General features: G+C 39.8%; 1 protein-coding gene across 3 annotated transcripts in view; it reads left to right on the top strand.

Moving 5' to 3' along the window:
• Positions 1-1,730: 1,730 nt before the first annotated feature.
• The window catches only part of TRIM44 (tripartite motif containing 44), a 158,839-nt gene continuing 134,532 nt past the window's right edge, over positions 1,731-26,037 (top strand). For all 3 annotated transcript variants that reach the window (XR_011649917.1, XR_009187592.2, XM_004446831.5), the window contains exon 1: positions 1,731-2,937. Coding sequence is in view for 1 of the 3 variants with exons in the window: in XM_004446831.5 (XP_004446888.2) it covers positions 1,849-2,937 (1,089 nt within the window). In the remaining 2 variants the exon portion in view is untranslated. The remainder of the gene's footprint in view (positions 2,938-26,037) is intronic.

Below are 26,037 nucleotides of genomic sequence, written 5' to 3'. Positions count from 1 at the left end.
GATTTCCATGCAAGGGTGTACAGAAGGTCTGACTCACTGAGTCTACCACACTTTGTCACGAGAGCTTTATAAAGTTTCTCTTTAATAGTTCCACCACCTTCTGCCTCTAACTCTCTCTCTACAGAAGGCTCAAAAGATTCTAACGTGTCAAATACTGAATTGCACAGTATATTTTAACTTCCTGTTAGGTAAAATTAAGAACAAGTAACACCAATAATGACAACAAGAAAATGCCCCTCCCTCCCTTCCCCATCCTCATGACTCTGGATTCAAAAAAAGTCCTTTTAAGACATCAAAATATTGTTTCTTTGAAGAGACATTTTTTAAATGTGGTAACATTATGTTTGTGAAAGCTAGGCTGTTTCCTTTTCAGCCTGGGGAGGTGGAAATAACCAAGTAAGAAACTAAGTAGGTATAAATGGTATACTAATGTTAATGCTTGAGTTAACATTTGTTGAATACTTTTTTCAGTATAGTGCATCAATCCTTGCTTCATATGCAGAAATGGACATATTTTCCAGGAAAATGAACTGGAAGAAACAGAAATGTATGTGGAATTGGAACAAAATAAACTGATTTTTTTCAACCTTCTGTAGAATTGTTGAAGTTAAAAAAAAAAAAGGATTTAGCAAAAGCTGCGCAAAGACAATTACATTCATTAAAAAAATTTTTTTTTCTTTTTAAATCCCACCCATCCCCTGGTTTTTTTTGTGGAGATCATCTGGCAATCCTAGCTCAACATCATGTAGGGAATTTAATGGATTCCATCGTCCTTCATTCTTCTCAACCACATCTCAGCTTCTCCCCTGACTAGATAACCTCTCCCCAAAGCTCCTCTGTGAATGGAGGAACATAGTATGGAATGAGGTTTGTCTACATTGCCAACGACCAGCCAAAAATGTCCTAAGAGTTTAAAATGTTTTTAAAAAGTCCTTCTAAGGGTCATTTTGAGCATTAAATACAATCTGTGCCATTAATAATAGCTAAAATTTAGTAAATACTTCTATAGGACAGACACCTTTTACAACCCCATGAGGTAGGTAGTAATTATCATTATATCCACTTTACAGATTGAAAAGATAAAGTGGTAAACAGGCTGATGAATTAATTTATCCATGGCCATAATGCTAGTAAGAATTGGCACGGGATTTGGGGATCCCACACACTGGATTTTCCATAGCCGGCTTTTGAAGAGTCACATAAAAAAATCTAGCCTGGTTTTTGGCACTTTAGTGTTGCTCAATAAATAACAGTTCCCTTTCTTTTTCTTGTCTTGGAACTCAATCTGAATCCAGAGAAGTTCCTCACAAGAAGGAATACTCAAAATTGAACTGTCACTCAACAAATACCATCTTTCCCACCTCACTTCACCATATTATCTCAAGGCAGGCTCTTAGAAAAAGATGCAGAAATTACCACCCAAGAGTCTCTATGAGACAGGAATGTAAATAGACTTTACAAACCTACAAAACATAGTATTGCTTTGGTCCTAGAGGGTTTGTTTGCTCAGCCTGACTGAAATTCCCCGAGCCAAGAAGAACAAACACAGCTCTTCCCGGAGCCCTGGAAATCCTAGGCGGCCAGGTTCGGTGTGGCAAAACAACACTGAGCTCTAGCTCTTTGCAGAACAGGCAGCATCGGACACTGCGACGGGTGGCGACAGATTAGAATGAGAGATCCTGAAATAGACACGGACATTGTCCTTAAAAAAGACCTCCCAGGAGGCAGTGGGGGAGGCGGAGCCCAATTCCCACCAGGGAGCGAGCAGGGGACTTAATCCTTCCTCCTCCTCCTCCCTGGGATGCTGAATCCCGCGGGAAAAGCAGAAAAGGGGCATTGCCACTTTAAATGACTCAGGAAGTGAAAGGAGTCCGCCTGACAGTGAAAGGGAAAGTAGAACCGGGGCGGCGCGAGGCCCACGACCGCCGCGATCTTGCCCAGAACAGCCAGAGGCCGAGCCCCCGGCATAGCGCCGGGGTCCCGGTGCTCGGGCGTCCACCTGGGCGCACGAAGCGCCCCGGGCTGCTGCGCCGGAAGTACCCGGGGCCGCAAAGCGGTCGCGGGGAGCAGGCCGCGCGGGCGGGAAGGCCATTTGCTCCTGGGTCGGTACAGGGGCTGCCGGGTGCAGGCGGCAGCGGCGACCGCGGTCCCGAGTCCTGTTCTAAGACACGGGAAGCGAGTCCCCAGGAGGAAGTGAGGAGAAAGAAGCGAGTGCGCCGCGCAGAGGCGGCGAGCTCCGAGGCCTTGAGGCCTGGGCCGCGTCACGGCACCCACATGGCCACCGGAGTGGGCGCGGCCTTCGAGGAGCTGCCTCACGACGGCACGTGTGACGAGTGTGAGCCCGACGAGGCTCCGGAGGCCGAGGAAGTGTGCCAAGAATGCGGCTTCTGCTACTGCCGCCGCCACGCAGAGGTGCACAGGCAGAATTTCCTCAGTCACCACCTGGCGGAATACATCCATGGCGCTGAGGTCTGGACACCGGGAGCCACGGGGGAGGGGAAGGAAGAAGTTGAGGCCAAAGTGGAGAATGAGACAGAGATAGAAAACGAGGTGGGGGAAGAGAGCGAGTCTGAGGAAGAGAGTGCGTCAGAAGACGAGAGCGAGACGGAGGAAGAGAGTGAAGATGAGAGCGATGAAGAGAGTGAAGAAGACAGTGAGGAAGAAATGGAGGATGAGCAAGAAAGCGAGGCAGAGGATGACAACCAGGAAGAAGGAGAATCTGAGGCTGAGGGAGAAACTGAGGCAGAGAGCGAATTTGATCCAGAAATAGAAATGGAAGCAGAGAGAGTGGCCAAGAGGAAGTGTCCAGACCATGGGCTAGATTTAAGCACCTATTGCCAGGAAGATAGAGAGCTCATCTGTGTCCTGTGCCCGGTTATTGGGGCTCACCAGGGTCACCAACTCTCCACGCTAGACGAAGCCTTTGAAGAACTAAGAGTAAGTATTGGACAGTCAGAGCATAGGCCCTAGGAGTCTCGTCACCTGGGTTTCAACTCAGGTGGTTTATCTGTGGCCACATTTACTTTCAATGTGTCCCTAAAAAGCTAGTTTATCCAACTTATTGGGAGCAGTGCCTATTTACCCTTTTTGATTGAACACCTTTGAGTGCCTGATGAAAGCTGTGGATTCTCACCTGAGGAAAAATACAATTTAAAAAAATCCAGTGGTTTATGGATCCCAAGTAAAGTGTTCCTTAGGAGCTTTCACCCCACTGAAGCCAATTCCCACAGCTTTACCAATGTTGAGTCTTGTGCCTTGACTTAGGGCTCTTGAGAAGGCAAACAACCTTTTTGCCTTCAAGGAAACATGGGAAACCATGATTTTGCCAAATGAATCCAAGCAGGTGACTCCTGAGATAGTGGTTTATATAGTAACTTCTTGTGCGCTTGGAGTTGCTGTTAGGTTCTTCATATTTGAAACTTGGTAGGAAAGGAGGCTGAGAAAGTGGAGGCCAAATTGAGATGGGGATGGAAGTTCCCATGTCCTCCATGCTTTTTAAGAGGGACCTTTGTCTATCGTGGATCTTGCATGTCCCTAAAACAATGTTTGGCAAGATGTAGACACTCAGTAAATATTTGATGAATCAATGAATTTGCAAATGATTTGTCTTATATTTATATTGCATGTATTTATAATCAGTGAGAGAAACTGTTGGAGTTATCCAGGGAGGAAAGTTTGAGTGGGGTGAGCAGTTCATTAGTGAACTTTATCATTATGACTTTCTTTTACTAAGCAAATCTTTCATTTGCTCAGATTGAGATGACAAATACTTTGATAATGAAAATTGCTTAAGGGTTTTCCTTTTTTGTCCGTATTTTTTATTGTAAAATACACATTCAGAACATGTGTACAAACATATGCACCATCCAAGTATAAAGCAAATACTAATGAAACCTCTATCCAGATGAAGAAATAGAGCATTACTAGCAATATTTTTATTTTATTTTATTTTTTGTTACCTTTTTTTCTATTACTTCCCCATATTTTAACTTCTGTGGTGATAATTTTCTTGCTTATTTTGATACTTTTAGCGTATATGTATGTACTCCTTAACTTTTTTGAAATTTACACCATTGTTTCATATGCATTCTTTTGAGGCTTTTTTTCCTCTTCATTTTCTCAACATTGTGTTTATGACATCCAAAATTAAATTTTATGAATATGCCACAGTTTACCTATTATAGTATAGATGAACACTTCTGGCTATTATAAACAGTCTTGGTTTGACATTCTTGCTCATGTCTCCTGGTGCATATTTTCATTTATATGGAATATAAGCCTAGGAGTGCAATTGTGTCACTGACTTTGCATGTCTTCAGTAGTCCTAGATGCTGTCAACTATTTTCCAAAATGGTTGTACCAATTTGCCTTGCCATCCAGAGTGTAAAAGAGTTTCTGTTACTCTTTATCTTCACTAATACTTGTTTCTGCAGAATATTTACTTTTTGTCAATCTTTTGAGTATGTAATGGTATCTTATTGTGGTTTGAATTTGCATTTCCCTGTTTGCTGATGACTTTAACTATCATTCTTATTTCCTCTCTTGTGAAGTACCCATTCAAATCTTTTGCTTACTTTTTCTATTGAATTGTCTTTCAGATTAATTTATAGGAGTTTTTAGGCATTTGGTTCTCACTTCTTTCTTGGTTACATGGGTAGCAAGTATTTTCTCCCACTTTGTGGTTTTTCTTTTTAAATTGTGCCTTGAATAGAAGTTCTTAATTTTAATGTAGTAAAATTTATCAATACTTTCCTTTATAGTAGATGCTTTTTGCATCTTAATATTGATTTTTGTGTAGTGGAGGTAGGCGTTCAACTTTTTTTTTTTCTTGTGTACCCTAGTCAATCACTGTAGCAGAATTTAGTGACAGTTCCACCTTTTCTGCACCAATCAGTGATAACACCTGTCATTTATCAAGTTCATGAATATGTACAAATCTATTTTCTTGGCTTTTCTGTTCTGTGCTATTAATCTGTTAGTATATATATATATATATATATATTTTTAAAGATTTATTAATTTATTTAATTTCCCCCTCTCCCCTGGTTGTCTGTTCTTGGTGTCTATTTGCTGCGTCTTGTTTCTTTGTCCGCTTCTGTTGTCGTCAGGGCACGGGAAGTGTGGGCGGCGCCATTCCTGGGCAGGCTGCACTTTTCATGCTGGGCGGCTTTCCTCACGGGCGCACTCCTTGCGCGTGGGGCTCCCCCACGCGGGGGACACCCTTGCGTGGCAAGGCACTCCTTGCGCGCATCAGCGCTGCGCATGGCCAGCTCCACACGGGTCAAGGAGGCCCCGGGTTTGAACCGCGGACCTCCCATGTGGTAGACGGACGCCCTAACCACTGGGCCAAAGTCCGTTTCCCTGTTAGTATATTTTTGTGCCAACATATTTTCTCAGTTATCTGATATCTGATAGAGCTAGTCTTTCCATCTTGTTCTTCTACAGGTGTTTCTTGACCAGTCTTGACCCTTTACCTTCCTTAGAATCATATCAGATTCTATAAAAACGTTTGGAAGACTTTATTATATGGTATTTATAAACAATATAGGGGAAATTAATACCATTACAACATGAAGTCTTTTGATTATTTATTTGGGTTTTTTTTTTTTTTTTGCCTCATGATTGTGCGATTTTATTTTTTTACTATGTTAATGTACGGAAAAACATTAATTGATTTACCTCTTAAAATTATATTTAAAAACTAGTCATAACAGGTCTCAAAAGTGAATCTGTCACTGAACCCTGTCCTTTTCACCTGATTTCTCCAATAACTCTTGGTAACCACTCTCATTATAGTTTTTTGCTTATTGTTCGTGTTTCTTTTTGCAAGTAAAGGCTTGTGCATTTATATGATTTTATTTCTATCCCTTCATGTTGTTGTTACTGTTTTTACAATTAGAGGAACCTTGCATTCTGGGATAACTGGTATGATGAAGTATCCTTATGTATATTTTTTTAATACTTTATTTTTTTTAAAGACTACTTAGATTACATAAACATTACATAAAAAATAGAGGGAATTCCCATATGCCCCACCCCCAAACCCCCCTACATTTTCCCACATTAACATCTTTCATTAGTGTGGTACATTTGTTACAATTGATAAACACATTTTGGAGTACTGCCACTAAGTGTGGATTATAGTTTACATTGTAGTCGACACTCTCTCCTGCACAATTTTGTAAGTTATGATAAGATATATAATGAGTTGTATCCGTCATTGCAATATCATTCAGGACAATTCCCAAGTCCTGAAAATGTCTTCGTATTACAACTGTTTTTCCCTATCCCTCCCCTCAGAACCTCCAGTGGCCACTGCCTCCACATCAATAAGTTTTTCTATTTCTAGAGTCACAGTAATTCTATACTAGAATACCAGTAAGTCTACTCTAGTCCATCATTCATTCCCTAATCCTAAGGATTCTGGGATGGTGATGTTCACTCCACCTCTAATTGAGATGGGGCACAGATCCCATGAACAGATAGATGGGACTATCTTGCTTGCAGTTGCAGACTCACTCTCTTCCTTGGGATGGTCGTTGTCCATCATCATCTCCTTGTGCTGGGTGAGTCACTGAACTGGAGAGTAAGTGTTGCAGCTCTGTTGATTCAGGGCCCAGCTCACACATGAACAGCCCAAAGACTTAGGTCTTTTGGACATACATCTGTCAACTCTAGCACTAACTATAGGTTCAAATAGAAGGGGCAGAAGAACAGTGTATAGGGAAACCACAACTAAGTCTGTATTACACTGGGGAACATAAATTCCTAAGTAGACCCCCTGGCAGGGTACTAAACTCCTGAGCTGTCTGCCCTGCCTATACTGTCTTATGCTTATGAATTTGGTTTATTACTTATGGAAGATTTTTTTTCATCTACATTTATTGGAGAAATTGGACCGTAATTTTACTTTCTTTTATTGTCCTCATGAGATTTTGCTATCAAGGTTATATTGGCTTCAGAGTGTGAGTCAGGGTGTGTTGCTTCTCACTTTCTTGCTATCTTTATTTTTCTTCTTTTGAGGTACGGGGGCCAAGGATTGACCTCAGGGACCTCGTAAGTGGGAAGCTGGCACTCAACCACTGAGCCACATTGGCTCTCCTGAGTTGGTTTTTTCATTTGTTTGCTTGTTGTTTATTTTTGCTTTTAGGAGGCACTGGAACTAAACCTAGGACCTCCTATGTAGGAAGCAGGCACCTCAACTGCTTGAGCCACATCAGCTCCCCTCTCGCTATCTTTTAATGTGCTAAAGTGTTTGTGAAAGATTGGAATATTTCTTTCCAGAATTGTTGGTAGAACTGATCATTAAAGCCATCTGAATCTGGATTGTATATGTGTTTATGTGTGTCTTTCTGTCTGTATTTTTTTTTTTTTTGTATTGTATTTTTGACTACAGATTCCATTTCTTTTTAACTTTTTTTTAGAATTACGTATTATTTATTTTTATTTTTCCTACGATCTCTTTTTTTTTAAATGTTACATTAAAAAAATATGAGGTTCCCATATGCCCTCCATCCCCCTCATCCCACTCCTCCCACATCAACAACCTCCTCCATCATTGTGGCACATCCACTGCGTTTGGTGAATATACCTTGGAGCACTGCTGCACCACATGGACAACAGTTTACATTGTAGTGCATACTCTCCCCCAGCCCATCCAGTGGGTTATGGCAGGACACACAACGTCCAGTATCTGTCTCTGCAGTATCATCCAGGACAACTCCAAGTCCCGAAAATGCCCCCACTCCACATCTCTTCCCCCCTCTCCCCGCCCCAGCAACCACTGTGGTCACCTCCATATCAGTGCTACAATTTCTTCCATTACTAGTCACAGTAGTTCCATAGTAGAATATCGGTAAGTCCACTCTAATCCATATTTTAGTCCTCCATCTTGTGGACCCTGTTTTTTTTTTTTAAAGATTTATTTTTTATTTATTTCTCTCCCCTTCCTTCCCCCACCCCCCACAGTTGTCAGCTTTCTGTGTCCATTTGCTTTGTGTTCTTTTGTGGGAATCTGTGTCTCTTTTTGTTGTATCATCTTGCTGCATCAGCTCTCCGTGTGTGCAATACCATTCCTGAGCAGGCTGCGCTTTTTTCACATGGGGCAATTCTCCTTGAGGGGCGCACTCCTTGCGCATGGGGTTCCCCTATGCAGGGGACACCCCTGCGTGGCATGGCACTCCTTGCACACAGCAGTACTGTGCATGGGCCAGCTCACCATACGGGTCAGGAGGCCCTGGTTTGAACCCTGGACCTCCCATGTGGTAGGTGGACGCCCTATCCATTGGGCCAAATCCGCTTTCCCTTTTTTTTGTTTTTTAATTTGGAATACTTTCAAACTTACAGGACAGCTACCAAAAATAATTCAAACCCCATACAGCAAATTCTGACATACCCTACCTCCCAGATACCCAGCTCCACCAATTTTAGCATTTTGCCATGTCTGATTGTTACACTTTATCTGTTGATCCATCCATCATTTCTTTTTCTTCTTCTTTTTTTTTTAGGAGATACTGGGGATTGAACCTGGGACCTCATATGTGGCAGGCAGGTGCTCAACCACTGGGCTATATCCACTCCCCAAGGATTATGTTTTTTGTTTTTGTTTTTGTTTTTAGGAGGTACCTGGGATTGAACTTGGAACCTCATACATGGCAAACAGGCTCTCAAACCACTGAGCTACACCCATTCCACGTCTATTGTTTCTTAAACCATTTTGTGAAAACTTTCATGTGGGTTGTATACTTCATGATCCTTGAAAGTTAACACTGTCAAGTACATTTCCTAAGAACAGAAATATTCACTTATGTAACCACTTTTAAGTGCAGTTATCAAGTTGAAGAAATTTAACATTGATATAAAACTTACACCTATATTCACATTTTTTCATATGTCCCAACAAAGTTCCTTTGTACCATTACTCCTCCCTTACTAGATCCCATCCAGGATCATGAAACTTTGCATATAATCATTATCATGTCTTTAGTTGCTCTTTTTTTTGTTTAAATTATGGAACTTATAAAAATAGATTTTCCCATCTCAACCACTCTCAAGCATACCATTCAGTGGAATAAATCACATTCATTCAGTATTGTGGTACCCTCACCCCCTTCCATTATTAAAACCTTCTCATGCCCCAAACAGAAATTCTACACCCGTTATGTGTTAACTCCCCATCCTTCCTGCTCTCTACCCCTGGCAACCATCACTCTAATTTCTGTCTCTATGCACTTGGATATTCTTTGTTATTTTCTTGAGGCTTAAATTTAACATTTTAAATCTCTAACAGTCTCATATGCTTTGATAAAAACTTACCATCAATAATATATACTGTATTCCTAAACAAAACAGCACTTCCATCTTTATGTAGTTCTTGTCACAAATTACATGTTTATAAAACCACTAATTTATCATTACATTTTATGCATTTGCCTTTTAGATCCTATAGGAAGTAAAAAGTGGAATTACAAACCAAAAATAAAATAGTACTGGTATTTATTTTTACCCATGTCATTACCCTTACTGGAGATCTTTATTTCTTTTTGTGGCTTTGATCCGTTATCTATTGGCTGTCCTCTCAACCTGTAGGGCCTATCTAGTGGTGACGAACTCCCTTAGCTTTTGTTTATCTTGGAATATCTTCATCTCCCCCTCATTTTTCAAAGACAGTTTTGCTGGATAGAATACTTGGATGACATTTTTTGGTCTTAGAACTTTAAATATATAATTCCACTGCCTTGCCGTCTCTGTTTCTGATATGAAATTGGCACTTAAACTTATTGAAGCTCCCTCATATGTGACACATAGCTTTTCTTTTACAGCTTTAAGAATTCTCTCTTTACCCTTGGCATTTGACAGTTTAACTACAGTATGCTGCAGTGTGGGTCTATTTGGGTTTATCCCATTTGGAGTTTGTTGAGTGTCTTGGATGTGTGTATTCATGTCTTTTGTTAAATTTGGGAAGTTTTCAGCCATTATTTCTTTGAGCATTATTTCTGCCCCTTTCTTTTGCCCCTGGGACTTCCATGATACATATATTGGTATGCTTGATGGTTTCCCACAGGTTCCTCAGGCTCCGTTCACTTTTACTCATTTATTCTTCTTTCTGCTCCTCAGACTGAATTGTCTTCTAATACTCTAATTCTTTTTTCTGCAAGCACCAATCTCCTGTTGAACATCTCTAGGGAATTTTTAATTTCACTTACTGTGGTCTTCAGCTCTGTTTGTTTCCTTTTCATAATTTCCATCTCTTTATTGATATTCTCTTTGTGTTCACCTGTTGTTTTCCTGATTTTCTTTACTTCTTTGTCCATGCTTTCCTTTAGCTATTTGAGCATATTTAGGACTATTTTTTAAAAGTATTTTTCTGGAATTTCTGGGTCTGATCCTACTCATTGGTGGTTTCCAATTCTTTAATCTTTTTTTGCCTGGATCATTTTCTTTTACTTTGTATGTTTTATAACCTTTTGTTGAAACTTGGGTTGATATGCTAGTGTGTTATCACTGGAATTTAGACTCTGAGGCATCTGCTCAAACTTGTGTGCAGTTAGTGTTATGCCAGAACTTTCCTTGATTGCTAGGAGCTAACAACATAAATAAATAAAAAAGAAATTAGGAAAAAAGAAGACAGTTTTCCCAGTCTTTGAAGATTGACCTATGCAAATGCTCTTCTTTAGAACTCATCCATACAATGAGTTTAGAGAATATCTCCAGACCTCCCTGATGTTTCTATGCATATATCTTGTCTTGAATATGTGCATGTAGCCTTAGAATGTCCCTTGTTTATGTGGCTTCAAATGTCCCCTCTTCCTTAGGAAGGTTTCCTTCTAGTCCTGGAACTGCACTCTCTGTCCTACAGCCAGCAACCCCTTGTCTCAGGTGGTACAACTTGACTGCTCTCCTACAGTGTTCTATAGGAGAGTTCTGTGAGCTGCCTTCTGCACAAAAGGCAAGTTCTGGGACAGCAGATCCCTCAAACCACCATAGATGGATTGAGCCAGGTATATATGCCCCCAGTATATATATGAGGGTTACTCTGTTCTTCCTAATACCAGGACCAGGGATCTGTGCTGGAAGTCAGACTGACTCCATGTGGAGTCAGTGAGGGGTTGGGGATGATCTAGCTAGGGCATTAAGAGGCCCTGCCACTTTTTAAGTAGTCTTTTCCTTGATTCTGTGCTCATCCTGTTATTGCAGTTCTTTGGTTGTTTTCTGGAGCTTTGAGAAAGATGTTTCTGAAAGCTCTAGTTCTTGCAAGTTGTTCAGAACTCCTGTGAAGGGGTAGAGCCCTGAAGCCTTTCACTCTGCCATCTTGATCAGGGACTGCTATCTGTTGTTTTGATGTCAAGATCATGAAAGATAAGGAAAGACTGAGGAAATGTTGCACACTAAAAGAAACTAAAAAATAACTAAATGTGCTCTGGGGAACGGAGGTGCCTTAAGTGATTAGGTGCCTCCCTCCCACATCGGAGGTCCCAGGTTCAGTTCCAGGTGCCTCCTAAAGAAACAAGACAGACACAGCAAGTGCAGAGGGGTGGTGGTGGGGAGAAATAAAGAAATAAAATAAATCTTAAAAAAAAAATCATATGGGGTGTAGTGATGCTCAGAGATGCACTTACCAGGTGCAATGGATGTGTCACGATGATGGGAGTGAGTGTTGCTGTGGGGGGAGTGGGGGGTGGGGGCGGTGGGGTTAAATGGGACCTCATATTTTTTTAATGTAATTTTTAAAAATAAATAATTAAAAAAAAAAATCATGTGCTGTCCTGAATAGGACCCTGATGCAGAGAAATAGCATCAGAAGAAAAATTGATAAAATTCTAATAAGGTCTATAGTTTAGGTAGTAATTTTGTTCCCATATTAAGACAAAGTACAGGAAGCAGCTCTTGAGGGCAATTCGTAATGACCAAAGCTAAGATAATGTAAACAACAAAATAAATTATCATATTACTGGATTTTAACCCACAGAATAAAATAAATATCCATGAATACATGATGATATGAGTAAATAATAAAGTATACATGTGATTAGGGGTATAAAGGAAGGTGGGGATTCATTTATTTTGTTGAATGCTTTTCAAGTTGGGTTTTCTGTTATTTTCTTAATGTTGAAGTGTACATTTTTTTTGTAAGAATACCACAAAAATATTGATGTCTTTTTTAGTGCTTCATATCAAGGGATTTTATGTTGTTAATATGTCTTATTACTGGTGATGTTTACCTTGATTATTTGGTTAAGTTAGTGTCTGCTGGGGTTCTCCACTGTAAAGTTAACTATCTTTGTTGTCAGTAAGCATTTGCTAGAGATACTACTTTTGCCCACTAATTTTACAATTCCTTGGTGGATCTTATCTTCGGCAGTTATTACTGGCAATTCTCTTTTCCACTCTTTCCTTCTACATTTATTATTGGGAATTCTATGGTAAGGAAGAGTTATCTTTTCTCTGCAGTTTAGTTATGTATTATTTATTAATATGATGGATTCATGGATATTTATTTTATTCTGTGGGTTAAAATCAGGTACTATCAGGATTTATTTTGTTGCTCATATATCTTAGCTTTGTGCTGAGATCAGCTCAGCAATAGGTTGGCTGGAAGGGAAGGCGACACAGAACTTTACAAAATAAAAGAACAGAGAGAGAGATAAAAGAGAGAAGATAAAGATGGGACCAGGGGACTCACAGCTTCTGGAACTGAGAGCCTCAACCCTAGAGTCCACCTGGTGTTTATTGGAAACTACCAAGTGGCTGTTTGCTATTAGAACTGCAACATCATCTATAATAGGGAACAACTGCAACATCTAACAACTGCAACATCTACAATAGAACAAGTGTAACATTTATAATAAGGATCAGGTAAGCCAGTTTCCCATAACAGCTTTGGCTGTTTTGAATTCCTTCAGGTTGGTTTCTGTATTCTTTCAATAAATACCCATCTTTTTCTGAACATTTTCTTACTTCCTGGCCGCACAAGATTTTCCAGGCTCATCTTACATTTTCCCTGCCCCAGCCCTGGGATCAACCACTTCTCCAAGGAGTTCTAGTTCCTTTTATGATAGAATGGTATTTAGAAACCAAGATCTGGGCAGTAGGTATGTACCTGCAACTAGTCGTCATCACTACCAGGTCCTTTCAGAAGACAGATCAAGGAAATCTATATATATATGTACTAACCCATGCATATATACAAATTTTATTTCCCTATACCTGTCACTCTGTGTGAGTTTATATATATATATACACACACACACACACACACACACACACATATACACACACACATACTAAAAACCATGATAGCTCTGATTGTAATCCAATATCACAGATTTCGTTTTAGACTTCTCTATTTATAACTACTTTCTCAACAGTGAGACACCTAGCTCTTACCATCCACAATATATTTACTTGTTCAATTCTAGTATACACATAAAGTAGTTTCAGAATTGCTAGGCTAAGCATATTCTCAGGGAAACATGTTTACTAAATAGATTATAGCATTTATGAACACTCCTTTTTTCTTTAGTATTTTCTTTTTTTTTTTTTTAAGATTTATTTTTATTTATTTCTCTCCCGTCTCCCCTCACCCCCCCCATTTGCTGTGTGTTCTGTGACCACTTCTGTCTTTATCAGCGGCACCAGGGATCTGTGTTTCTTTTTGTTGCGTCATCTTGTCGTGTCAGCTCTCCATGTGTGCGGCGCCATTCCTGGGCAGGCTGCACTTTCTTTTGCGCTGGGCGGGTCTCCTTATGGGGTGCACTCCTTGCACGTGGAGCTCCCCTACGCGGGGGACACCCCTTCGTGGCAGGGCACTCCTTGCACGCATCAGCACTGAGCATAGGCCAGCTCCACACGGGTCAAGGAGGCCCCGGGGTTTGAACCGCGGACCTCCCATGTGGTAGGTGGACACCCTATCCATTGGGCCAAGTCCGCTTCCCAGTATTTTCTTAAATATTCATTGAATAATATCATTTTTCACTCAAACATATGTTTGTTCTTTACTTCCCCAACCCCTTAGGGTAGCTATATTATTCACTTGTAATACAGATATAGTTGTTAGTGCTTATATTACATTTTGGGTTTGTGAAGGGTATGTGAACATTACTGTAGTTCTGAGTCAGAGCTATATGAGAAAATGTACTCAGGGAAGTATCACTCACTCCTCATTTCTATCCCTTCTCATTTCCCTGATCTTTCCATCCTTTTCCCATCCTTCTCCTGTGGGCAACCAATCTTTTTTAGTTTCCAGTTTATCATTTTAATATTTGTTTTGCACAAATGAGCAGATACTTATTTTCTTATATCCCCTTTTTACATGAAGGATAGCATACTATAGATACTCAATTTTGTTCATTTTATTAATAAACTTTTATTTTAGAATGGTTTTAGATTTACAGAAAAGTTATAGAGTTCAGGGAATTCCTGATTATCCCTTACCCAGTTTTCCCTATTGTTAATATTTTTTATTACTATGATGTATTTGTCATAACTAAGGAAACAGTACATTACAATGAACTAAACCTCACAGTTTGTATTTCATTGTTTTCCCCCATATTTTCCTTTTCTAGTTACATATAACAGTTATTTACTGTGTCTCCTTGGCCTCCAGTGGTCTGTGGCAATTTCTTAGACTTGTTTTTGATGATCTTGACAATTTTGAGTTGTGCTGATCAGTTTTCATGGAATTTTTCTGTTTGGATTGTCTCATGTTTTTCTTATGGTAAAACTGGGGTTATTTTTGGGGGGTGTTTTAGGCAGCCAGAGGGTTGCTGATGCAAAGTACCATTAATCTGTTTATAGAAGGTATTTATTTGGGTTAGAAGCTTACAGTTACCAGACCATAAAGCGTAAGTTACTTCATTCACCAAAATCTTTTGCCACATGTTTGAGCAAGATGGCTGCTGATGTCTGCAAGGGTTCAGGCTCCTTCTTCCTCTCTTGGCTCCATGGTCCCAGCTTCTTCACACTGTCAGCTGTAGGCTGTGATAAGTCTTGTCTCTCTCCTGGACTCATTCCTCTCCAGGCTCAGCTGCTTTCTTCTCTCTTCAAGGTCAGCTGTAGACTATCAGACGAACAGCTAGTCTCTTCTCAGGGTGTCTGCCATGTCTAACATATTTGCTTCTCTGTGTGTTTACTTCCCAGGACTCCAGCTCAAAACTCCAACCTCCCTTCTCTGTGGTGTGGTTTCTCTGTGAGTCCCTGCCCATCAAGAGGGTGGTGCCTTAACATCCTACTGATGTGGCCCAATCAATGCCTTAATCATTATTTAACCAAGTAAAAGTGAAACCTCTTAACCCATATAATCTAATATGCCCAGAGGAACAAACCAGTTTACAAACATAATCCAGTATCTATTTCTGGAATTCATAAACAATATCAAACTACTACATTCCACCCTCTGAATTCCAAAGAGACATTACAATATTCAAAAAAGCCTTATTTTAGTAGCAATACTAAGTACAAAATCATATCACAATCAGTTTATGAAAATACAGTTTGTCTTGGGGCAAAGTCCCATCTGGCTTTAGATCTCTGAAATTTACAGAACAATTGATTTGCTTCCAGTACACAAATGGACAGACAAAGAATAAACATTTTCAATACCATAAGGAGAAATTGGGAGGGGAACATGAGTTATGAGTCCAGAACAGTTCCGTAAACTTGCAGGGCATACTTCTTTAGATGTCAAAGTCTGAGAGTCATTTTTAAGCTAATGATCTCTTCTCCCTAGGACCACATGGGGAGCCACCTTTTCCACAGGCTTGCCCAATGGCCATTTTCTTGGTTCCACCCTCATCAAGCATCTAGGTGTCTACCAAGCTCCAGACCTTACCTTCCAAGAGCATTGGGGTGATTGCCACACTTTACCCAATCTTTGGGTTAGCTTCTTAAACCCCCCCCCCCCAGTACAGTGAAGTGAAGACAACATCCTCCCTAACCTTTAGCTTATAGACCCAGCCCTTTTAGGGCAACGAGTTGTTGAGCTGGCCTTCCCTAATCCATGGGGAACAGGTCCACCCCTCTCAGACCTATGGGGTGGTGACCTTAACCTTCCTATTCCTTGGGGAATGTGCTGCACTCTTGCTGTACCCTGGGGTGGCAAAATTCTCCCCCAACATCAGGCAGAAACATCCACCCTTTTCAACTGCTGGGGCAAACACTCTCTCTGTACAAATGGGTGAGAGCTATATTAGGCAGCATTCTCTAGGGAAATAGAATCAACAGGATATATCTGTAAATAGTATGAGATTTTACAAGAGTCTCTCACATGACTGTGGGGATGCACAAGTCCAATTTCACAGGCTGGCTGCAAACTAGGGGCACCAATGAATATCCAGTGAAGGTCCTTGATGAGTTTCCAGGAGACGTTGGCTGTCAAAAGATGAGCTAGGAAATTCTCTCCAAATGCTGAAATCACTTCCTCGTTTAAGGCATTCAGCTGATTGGATAAAGCATCACTCATTGCTGATGGCAGTCTCCCTGGTTGATGTAGAGGTAATCAGGCATCAATGCAGTAATCTCATTGAAGACTGAAACCCATGAATGTCTTTGTATTACAGTTAGCCCAGTGCTTGCTTGACCAAATGACTGGGCATAATTACCTGGCTGAGTTGACACATTAGCCTAACCATGGAGGGGGATACTTTTTTATATTTTACTTTTTTTTCATGTAACTCTATAACCTGGAGACCACTCCACAGATCCGCCTCATTCTTTTTTATTTATATTTTTAATACCTGCAATACACCATTGCATGTCATTTGTTAAATTCTAATTTTAATATATTTTTCAACTCTAGAATGTCCGTTGAATTATTTTTTAAGAGATCCATTTTTCCAGGGTTTTTTTAGTGTCTTATTCTATCTTGATTATGTGCCACATTTTCATGATTCTTCTCATGTCACATAATTTTTCATTCAATGCCAGACATTGTGTTTAAAATAACCGTAGACTAGAGTAATATCTTTTTTTTCCCTCAGAAAGGACATGCCATATACTCTGGCAGCCAGAATGAGGGTCTGATCATTTTGATCTAATGAAGATTTGAGTTTGGTCAGAGCTTTGTTGCAACTTTAATTAATGTTAGTTCACCTCTGGTTTCAGAAGTTTTTACAACAATTTACATTTGCTTATTGGCAAGGGAGTACATCCTCTGGAATAGCAAAAGTGGCTGATTTATGATGCATCAGAGAAGATCTTTGTTATACTGCATTCATTCGGCAAGGATTTATTGAGAATTGGCTGGGTACAGGTACTTTCTAAAGGTTGAAAATGTAGCAGTGAGCAAAATGGCAGTGAGCAAAAAGTTCCTAGTTCTACCAGAGATTACATTGTATTAGAGGGAAATATAGAAGAAACAAATAAACATGTAATAGTATTATAAAGAAAACAAAAAACCAAACATAATGTGGGATTAGGGAGTGAGGGGAGTATGCTCGTTCTGCCACTTGCTTTTTGACTTTTGGGCAAGTTACGTAACAACTTGGTCTGGTTTCCATATTGGTAAAACAGGTTTAAAAATAGAAATAAAAGAGGGTTTTGTGAGAATTAATGACTTTATGTGATAAGATGCTTTAACAAAGCTTAACAGATTATAAGTGCTAAATAAATGTTAGCTGTTTTTTAGTTATTAATAATATGAGGAGGCTAGTTAAACACAAGTTTCGAGTTGAGAGGAATTTGTACAATTTATGTTTTGAAACCTTGATGCCAAACCAGACTGGGTGGCTGGTATTGATGGTAGTAGGCCAAATTGTTGCCAAGAGCTGCTGACACTTGAGAAAAGCAAATTTCACAGTAAACCAGAGTAGGCAGAAAACCAGGGTGACTATATAGCAAGAGGGAGCCAAGGTACAGAGACAATCCCTGAAGGCTAGCCGGCCAAATTGAGACAAACGAACTCCTTGAAAGGACAAGGTTAACATTTAGTCACTGAAGGACTGTTCTGCTTTCTCTTTTGGTTATTGCTTTATTTCCAGTTTGATTTCAGGACACTTGATCTCCAAAGGATTTTGTGCATCCAAATTGGAACTGAGCCCTGTACTCTAGCTTTAGCATAAAAACATACATATACAACCCAAATTATGGCCTCTCATCTGGGTCAAGACCTCTTGTCTCAAATATGCAGGTTTCTCTTACTGTGACCATAATCTGGCATTGAAAATGAGTCATTTGGTCTGGCTTATGAATTTATTCATGTGAAAATTCTTATGTTGCTCAGTGAATCTGCATTCAGAGCTACATTTAATTGGATCTTTTTGTCAAACAACAAAAATGCAATTACATATATTCAGAAGTCTAGACCAGTGCTTTGAGATTATTTTGGCTACATGCTATAGTGGGGAAAATGTATTTTACAATTTGACCTAGTTTACACACACACACACACACACACATATATATATATATACCTTGAAATAACTCAGTAGAACTCTAATATGTACTATTTACCTTACTTCTTACTGCTTATTATGTGTTCTGTTTCTATTTTATTGTTGCAAAAAAAAAATTCTGGATGCTCCCTCTAAATTGATTGCATGACACACTAATGGGTCATGTCCTTTGGTTTGAAAAGCATTAGTCCTGGAAATCTGTGTGGCAACTTATCCTAAGGTGAACCAAAGAAAAGGTGAAGTATTATATATGGCAAAGGAGAAATGACTGGCAGAATTCAGCAAGTACTTACTGAGCATCTCTTGTGTTCTTAACATGGTTTTTCTATGGACAGATCCAAACCCCAAAGGTTCAGAAGCTACCCCTTATCTTTCTGTTTGCATTTAAGGTAGATATGTAGGGTGTTTTAGTTTGCTAAAGGTTGCCAAGTCAGTATACCAGAAATGGGTTGGCTTTTACAATGGGGATTTACTAGGTTGCAAGCTTACAGTTCTGAGGCCATGAAAATGTCCACTTTAAGGCCTCAGGCCCCTCTGGGGCTTGCAGCTTTCTGCTTTCTGGTTTCCACAGTTTCTCTTAGTTTCCTTGGGGCCTCTCATGCCTCTGTGCTCTGCTGATTCTAGCCTTGGCCTTTGGGAAACCTCTTTCTCAACTTCTGGGGGTTTCTTTCTGAGGTCCTGTGTGTCTCTGTGGCCTCCTCTTTCCATATTCATCTGTTTATAAAGGAATCCAGTCAGATGATTAAGACCCATCCTGGGTTACATCTTACAAAAGTAATTAAATCAAATGGTCCCACTTACGTTAGGTTCACACAGGAATGAATCAATTCAAGAACATAATTTTCTGGGGTCCAAAAAAGACTCATACTCCCACATGGAGAAAAGAATGTTTGCTTAAGTGACATTGGAAATAGCTAAAGAGGGGAGTCAGGAAGGGCGGGTACCAATAGCAGAGTTGTTAGAAGGATATAGGCATATGCTCAGAACAGTTGTGACTTCATAAGGGCTGGAAGTGGAAATATACTATGCTGTAATGGCTCTGGTTCTCTCGTCAATTCATAGGGAGACACTTTGGTGGGAAGCCTGGATGTTGAAGATATGCTGTAATGTGCCTATTTTTATTTTTTATTTCTTATTTTTTGCCTAAAAGGATTTTGGCAAAAATGCTTCTAGTAAAAGCTTGAGGTACTGTACACACAGTGATCCAATCAGTGCCTTATTTATTTTTACAGAATAAGGTAGAAGTTAAGACTGATTTAAAAGGGATGCATTGGGGTTATTAGTTAGAACTACCCCTAATTTGTTCTATGGAATGTGTATATGAGGGCTGCAGTTCTGGAATTCCCCATCTCAGTCTGTCTTCCATAAAGCACTTTCTTAGCCTGTAATAAGTGCTGAAAGTATGCAATGAAAGACAGGTCCCTAGCAAGAGAGAAAGATAGGTAGAATGATTTTGGATGGTAATAAGTACTATGAAGACAGTAAATCATGCTAATGAAAGAATGAGTGGTGTGGCAGGATATAGTTACTTTCTTTTTTTTTAAAGATTTATTTTATTTCTCTCCCCTTCCCTCCCGTTGTCTACTCTCTGTGTCCATTTGCTGTGTGTTCTTCTGTGTCCACTTGCATTTTTGTCATGCGGCACCAGGAAACTGTTGCTTTTTTTGTTGTTGTTGAGTCATCTTGCACCGTCAGCTCTCTGTGTGTGCAGCGCCACTCCTGGGCAGGCTGCACTTTTTTTGCGCGGGGCGGTTCTCCTTGAGGGGCACATTCCTTGCGCGTGAGGCACCCCTGTGCGGGGGACACCACTGCGTGGCTCAGCACTCCTTGTGCACAGCAAAACTGCGTGTGGGCCAGCTCACCACAGGGGCCAGGAGGCCTGGGGTATTGAACCCTGGACTTCCTATATGGTAGGTGGATGCTCTTATCAGTTGAGACACATCCACTTCCCTGTAGTTACTTTCTGATAATGTGCTTATGGAAGGAATTTCTGAGCATATGATACTGGGGTGGAGACCTGAATTATGAGGTCTTTCAAAGATATAGAGAAACCTTCTGACTGTAAAGCATTTAGTGCTGTCTACTCAAAGTCCTATGATTTTGTTCATAGAAGAGACAATGGTTTGGTTCATATAACTCTTCATAGAGGCATTAGTTGGCTTTCAAAATGAGAAAATGACATTTTCTAGCAATTACAGTGTGTACAGATGAAAATACTACTCTACAGATTGAACATGAACTTATGGGTTTCCCTTATACAATAGTTAAATTTTTCAAGGGATTCAATATTCAGATTTTCATTAAAAAGAGCCCAGAGAGCTTCTGAAGGGTTAAGTGGAGAGGGATAACCATATATTTGTGTCCTGCTAAGGTGTGGACTAATTCCACAGTCTTCATTATTAATATTACTTTATTATCTGAGAATTAAATATCTGGAAGAAGAGTGCTTAAGGCAGAAAGAATGGTGAGTGCAAAGGTACTAAGGTAGAGGTGAACTTGGGATATTGGAAGGACAGCAAGTAGATAGTTATGGAGTAGAATGGAATGAAAGGAGTAAAATCTGAGGTCAGCAAAGTAGACTTTTTCTCAACCTTGGCTGCACATTTGAATTACTTGTGGAGGAGGGTTGTTTAAAAAATACCTATAATCAACCCAGCCCCATCTTATTAAATCAAACCAAAATCTCTGGTGATAGGATCCATGCATGTGTGTGTGTATATGTATGAATGAGTGTGTGTTTGTATATGTATGTGTGTATGTATAATGTGTGTGTGTATATAGGTATATTTAAATAAATTTTTAATTTAAAAAATAATTTCAAATTTATAGAAAAATTGTGAATAGTACAGAGTTCCCATATACCCCATACCCTGCTTCCCTTATTATTATCTTATACCATCATGCATTTGTCACAATTAATGAACCAATATTGATACATTATTGTATTAGTCAGCCAAAGGGTGACTAAGTATCAGAACTCTCTTGGCTTTTATAAAGGGTTTTTATTTGGGGTAGAAACTTATAGTCAGAAGGCCCTAAAGAGTCCAACTCAAACTTACTTCCTTCCCCAAAGTCTGTTGGCACATGTTGAAGCAAGATGGCAGGCAATGTTTGTGAGAATTCAGCCCTTTTCTTTTAAGGCTCTCTGGTCCCAGCTTCTTCCAGTCTTGGCTGTAGGCCGAGCTTAAGGCTCATCTCTCTTCCTGGGGCTCATTTCTTTCTGGGGTCAGCTGCTCTGGTCTCTTCACAAGGTTAGCTGTAGACTGTCAGGCTCATCTCTCTTCTGCATTGCAGGATCCTCTGTGTATCTACTTCTCTTGCCTTCTTGATTGGTTATCCCTTTATACACCCCACCAAGGGAGCAGGGACAAGGGTGCAGGGAATCAACCCTGCACACCCTAGTGATTGAATCAAATCCCTAATCTTAAAATAATTTAATCAAAGCCATCTCAGCTGAATCTAAAACAATCAAAGGGTTACCATGCCCAGAGAAACAGACCAGTTTACAAACATAATCAATATTTCTTTTTGGAATTCATAAATAATATCTAACTGCCACAATTATGATTAATTGAAATCCATATTACGTTCACATTTCCTTAGTTATTCTCCAATGTCTTTTTCTGTTCCAGGATTTCACCCAGTATGTATATTAGTCAGCCAAAGGGGTGCTGATGCAAAATATCAGAAATTGATTGGTTTTTATAAAGGATATTTATTTGGGATAGGAGTTTACAGATACCAGGCCATAAAGCATAAGTCACTTCCCTCATCAAAGTCTATTTCCACGTGTTAGAGCAAGGTAGCTGCCGACATCTGCTAGGGTTCAAGCTTCCTGGGTTCTACTTTTCCTCAGTCTTCTTTTTCCTGGGCTCAGGGTTCCTCTCTTCCTGGGGCTTGCTTCTGTTTCCTCTGTGAGCTTACTTCCCGGGGCTCCAGTTTAAAGCTTCAGAATAAACTCCAACATCAAAAACCCTCCAACTCTGTCCTTTGCCATGCCTTTTATCTGTAAGTCCCCACCCACCAAGGGTGATTCCTTAATCAAGTAAACCTCTGAATCCAATATAATCTAATATGCCCAGAGGAAAAGATCAGTTTACAAACATAATCCAGTATTTCTTTTTGGAATTCATCAATAATATCAAACTGCTATACCCAGGATACCACGTTATGTTTAGTTGCCATGTCTTTTTAGGTTCCTCTTAGCTTTCATAGTTTTTCAGTTTTAAAAAGTACTAATCAAGTACTTTGTAGCATACCCCTCTCTTGGGATTCATTTTATGCTTATCTCATTATTAAACTGGGATTATGAATTTTTGGGAGGAAAACCAAAGAGGTAAGGCACCATGACATCAACATGATTTATCACTTGATGTTGCCCTTGATCACCTGTCAGGTTTTTCCACTGTTCAGTTATTCATTTCCCCCCACTTTCATAGTATATTCTTTTTTTTTTTAAGATTTATTTATTTATTTCTCTTCCCTCCGCCCCACTCCAGTTGTCTGTTCTCTGTGTCTGTTTGCTATGTCTTTGTCCATTTCTGTTGTTGTCAGCAGCACGGGAATCTGTGTTTCTTTTTGTTGTGTCAGTTCTCCATGTGTGTGGTGCCATTCCTGGGCAGGCTGTACTTTTCTTTCGTGCTGGGCGGCTCTCTTTACGGGGCGCACTCCTTGAGTGTGAGGCTCCCCTATGCGGGGGACACCCCTGTGTGGCACGGCACTCCTTGCACGCATCAGCACTGCGCGTGGGTCAGTTCCACACGGGTCAAGGAGGCCTGGAGTTTGAACTGCGGACCTCCCTTGTGGTAGGCGGACGCCCTAACCACTGGGCCAAGTCCGCTGCCTATAGTATACTCTTAACAAGTGTATTATTATGTGTAGTCCACACTTACGGAGGGGAGAATTTTGCTTTACCTTCTTGAGGGTAGGTTATCTATATAAATTATTTAATTCTGTATGAGAGATTTGGCTATTTTCCTCCATTTATCTATTCAATTTTTTATATCAGTATGGATTAATAGATATTTATTGTTTGCTTTAGATTATAATCCAATATTATAATTATAAATTTTGTTCAGATTGTTCCAGCTTTGGGCACTGAGATCTCTCTTTCATTAGGCTTTTTTTCCCTTTGATAAGTCCCTATCGTTGTGGGCTTTTTTGAACACTTTCTTACTTTCTGGCACTGTAAGATATGTCAGGCTCATCTTTTGTGTTTCCTGCTCCAGTCCTAGAATTAGCCATTTCTCCAAGGAAACTTGGGTCTTTTTATTGGAGAAGGTATTAGAAACCAAGATCTTGGTGCTAGGTGTGCTGGTTGCTACTGGGGTATAACCATATTTATCTGTATTAAGCTAAACTCAAGTTTATATTCTGATGTCTCACATTCTCATCTGTTGCTGCATTGGATCATTCTAGTTTCTTCTCTGTGCTTATCTGTAACCTCCCATTCCAACAGTGAGTAACCTAGCTCCCTCCATCTGCTGTCCATTTTCTTAATTATTCAATTCTAGTATACATGTATGCTAATGTCAGAATTGTTAACCCTTAACCCTGTGAAACAGCTGTATCAACTAGAGTGCAGTGCTTATGTAAAGTTCCTTTAGTTTCATAGATTCCAGTCATTTCCAAAGTTATTTGCGTTAGCATCTTTCACTCACCTCAGTGAGGTTGTTTCATACATTTATAATATAGTTAGATGCTTTTTTCACTTTCTTCATTCCATCCTGGGATCCCCTGACTTCCTAAATTATTTTTAAAATTTGAATACATTAAGATTCATTCTTTGTGCTGTAAAGTTCTATGAATTTTGCCATTGCAATTTCATATAGAGAATAGTTTCACCACCCTAAAAAAAATCCCTTTTGTGTCACCTGTTCAATTCTGTCTTTCCTCATGAGCTCTTTGGAAACCACTGATCTTTTTACTATTTCTATAGTTTTACCTTTATCAGAATGTCATATAATTGGAATAATGTAATACGTAGACTTTTTAGACTGGCTTCTTTTACTTTAGCCATTTGATTTAAGGTTCATCCAGGTATTTTCATTATTTGAAACTCATTTCTTTTTAATACGGAACAGTATTCCATTGTATAAGTGTACCACAGTTTGCTTATCCATTTATCTATTGAAGGATATCTTGCTTATTCCCAATTTTGGTGATTATGATTAAAGCTGCTGTAAACATTCTCATGCTGATTTTTGTGTGGATATAAGTTCTTAAATCAGATAGGTAAGGAGCACAGTTGCTGGATTGTATGGTGAGACTATGTTTGTCTTTGTAAGAAGTTGCCAGACTATCTTCCAAAGTGCCGTATGATTTTGTATTTCCACTAGCAATGAATGAGAGTCCTATTGTTCCACATCCTCGCCACCAGTTGGTATTGTTAGTTTTTGGATTTTAGCTTTCCTGTTAGGTTTGCAGTAGTATTTTGCTTTTTAAAATTGCATTTCCTGAATGACACAAAATCTTTTCATATGCTTATTTGTCATCTGTATATCTTCTTTAGTAAAATGTCCATCTGTAAGTTTTAAGTGTTCTTTGTATATTTGGGATACAAGTCCTTCATCAAATGTCTTGCAAATGTTTCCTCTAAGTCTTAGCTTGTCTTTTCATTCTCTTTACAATGACTTTCACCAAACAAAATATTTTAATTATAATAAAGTCTAGCTTATCAATTTTTTCTTTCATGATTAAGCTTTTTGTCTGTCTAAAAACTTATTACCAAAACCAAGGTCACATAGATTTAAGTCTGTGGTACATGGTTTTTTTTTTTGTTTGTTTATTTATTTATTTCTCTCCCCTTCCCCCCCCCCCAGTTGTCTGTTCTCTGTGTCTATTTGCTGCATCTTCTTTGTCTTCTTCTGTTGTTGTCAGCAGCACGGGAATCTGTGTTTCTTTTGGTTGTGTCATCTTGTTGTGTCAGCTCTCCGTGTGGGCGGCGCCATTTTTAGGCAGGCTGCACTTTCTTTCCTGCTGGGCGGCTCTCCTTATGGAGCACACTCCCTGCGCGCGGGGCTCCCCTACGCGGGACACCCCTGTGTGGCATGGCACTCCTTGAGTGTATCAACACACACGGGGGCCAGCTCCACATGGGTCAAGGAGGCCCAGGGTTTGAACTGCGGACCTCCCATGTGGTAGATGGATGCCCTAACCACTGGGCCAAGTCCGCCGCCTGTGGTACATGTTGAGTTTATTGTTGCATGAAGTGTGAGGTCTGTGCCTGGGTTCATTTATTTTTTATGTGGATGTCCAGTTGTTCCAGCACCAGTGTTTTTTAAAAGACTGTCCTTTTCTCCATTGAAATGCCTTTGTACCTTTGTAAAAATCAGGTGACTTTGTGTGTGTGTTTATTTCTGGGATGTCTATATTTTGCATTGATTTGTGTGTCTATTCTTTTGCCATTACTGTGATGTCTTGATTACTATAGTTTTATAGTAAGTCTTGAGATGAGGGAGCGTGAGTCCTGCAACTTTGCTTTTCTACTCTATTGTGTTGGCAATTCTAGGTCTTTTACCTTTCTAGGTAAACTTTAGGATCAGTTTTTCAGTATCTACCAAGTATTTTGTTTGGATTTTGATTGGGATGCATTGACTCTATAGATCAAGTTCAGAAGAATTGACATCTTAATGTTGTTTTCCAATCC

This window comes from Dasypus novemcinctus, chromosome 10 (assembly GCF_030445035.2).
Source record: "Dasypus novemcinctus isolate mDasNov1 chromosome 10, mDasNov1.1.hap2, whole genome shotgun sequence".
NCBI lineage: Eukaryota > Metazoa > Chordata > Mammalia > Cingulata > Dasypodidae > Dasypus > Dasypus novemcinctus.
This window is presented reverse-complemented; position numbering and strand designations above follow the sequence as displayed.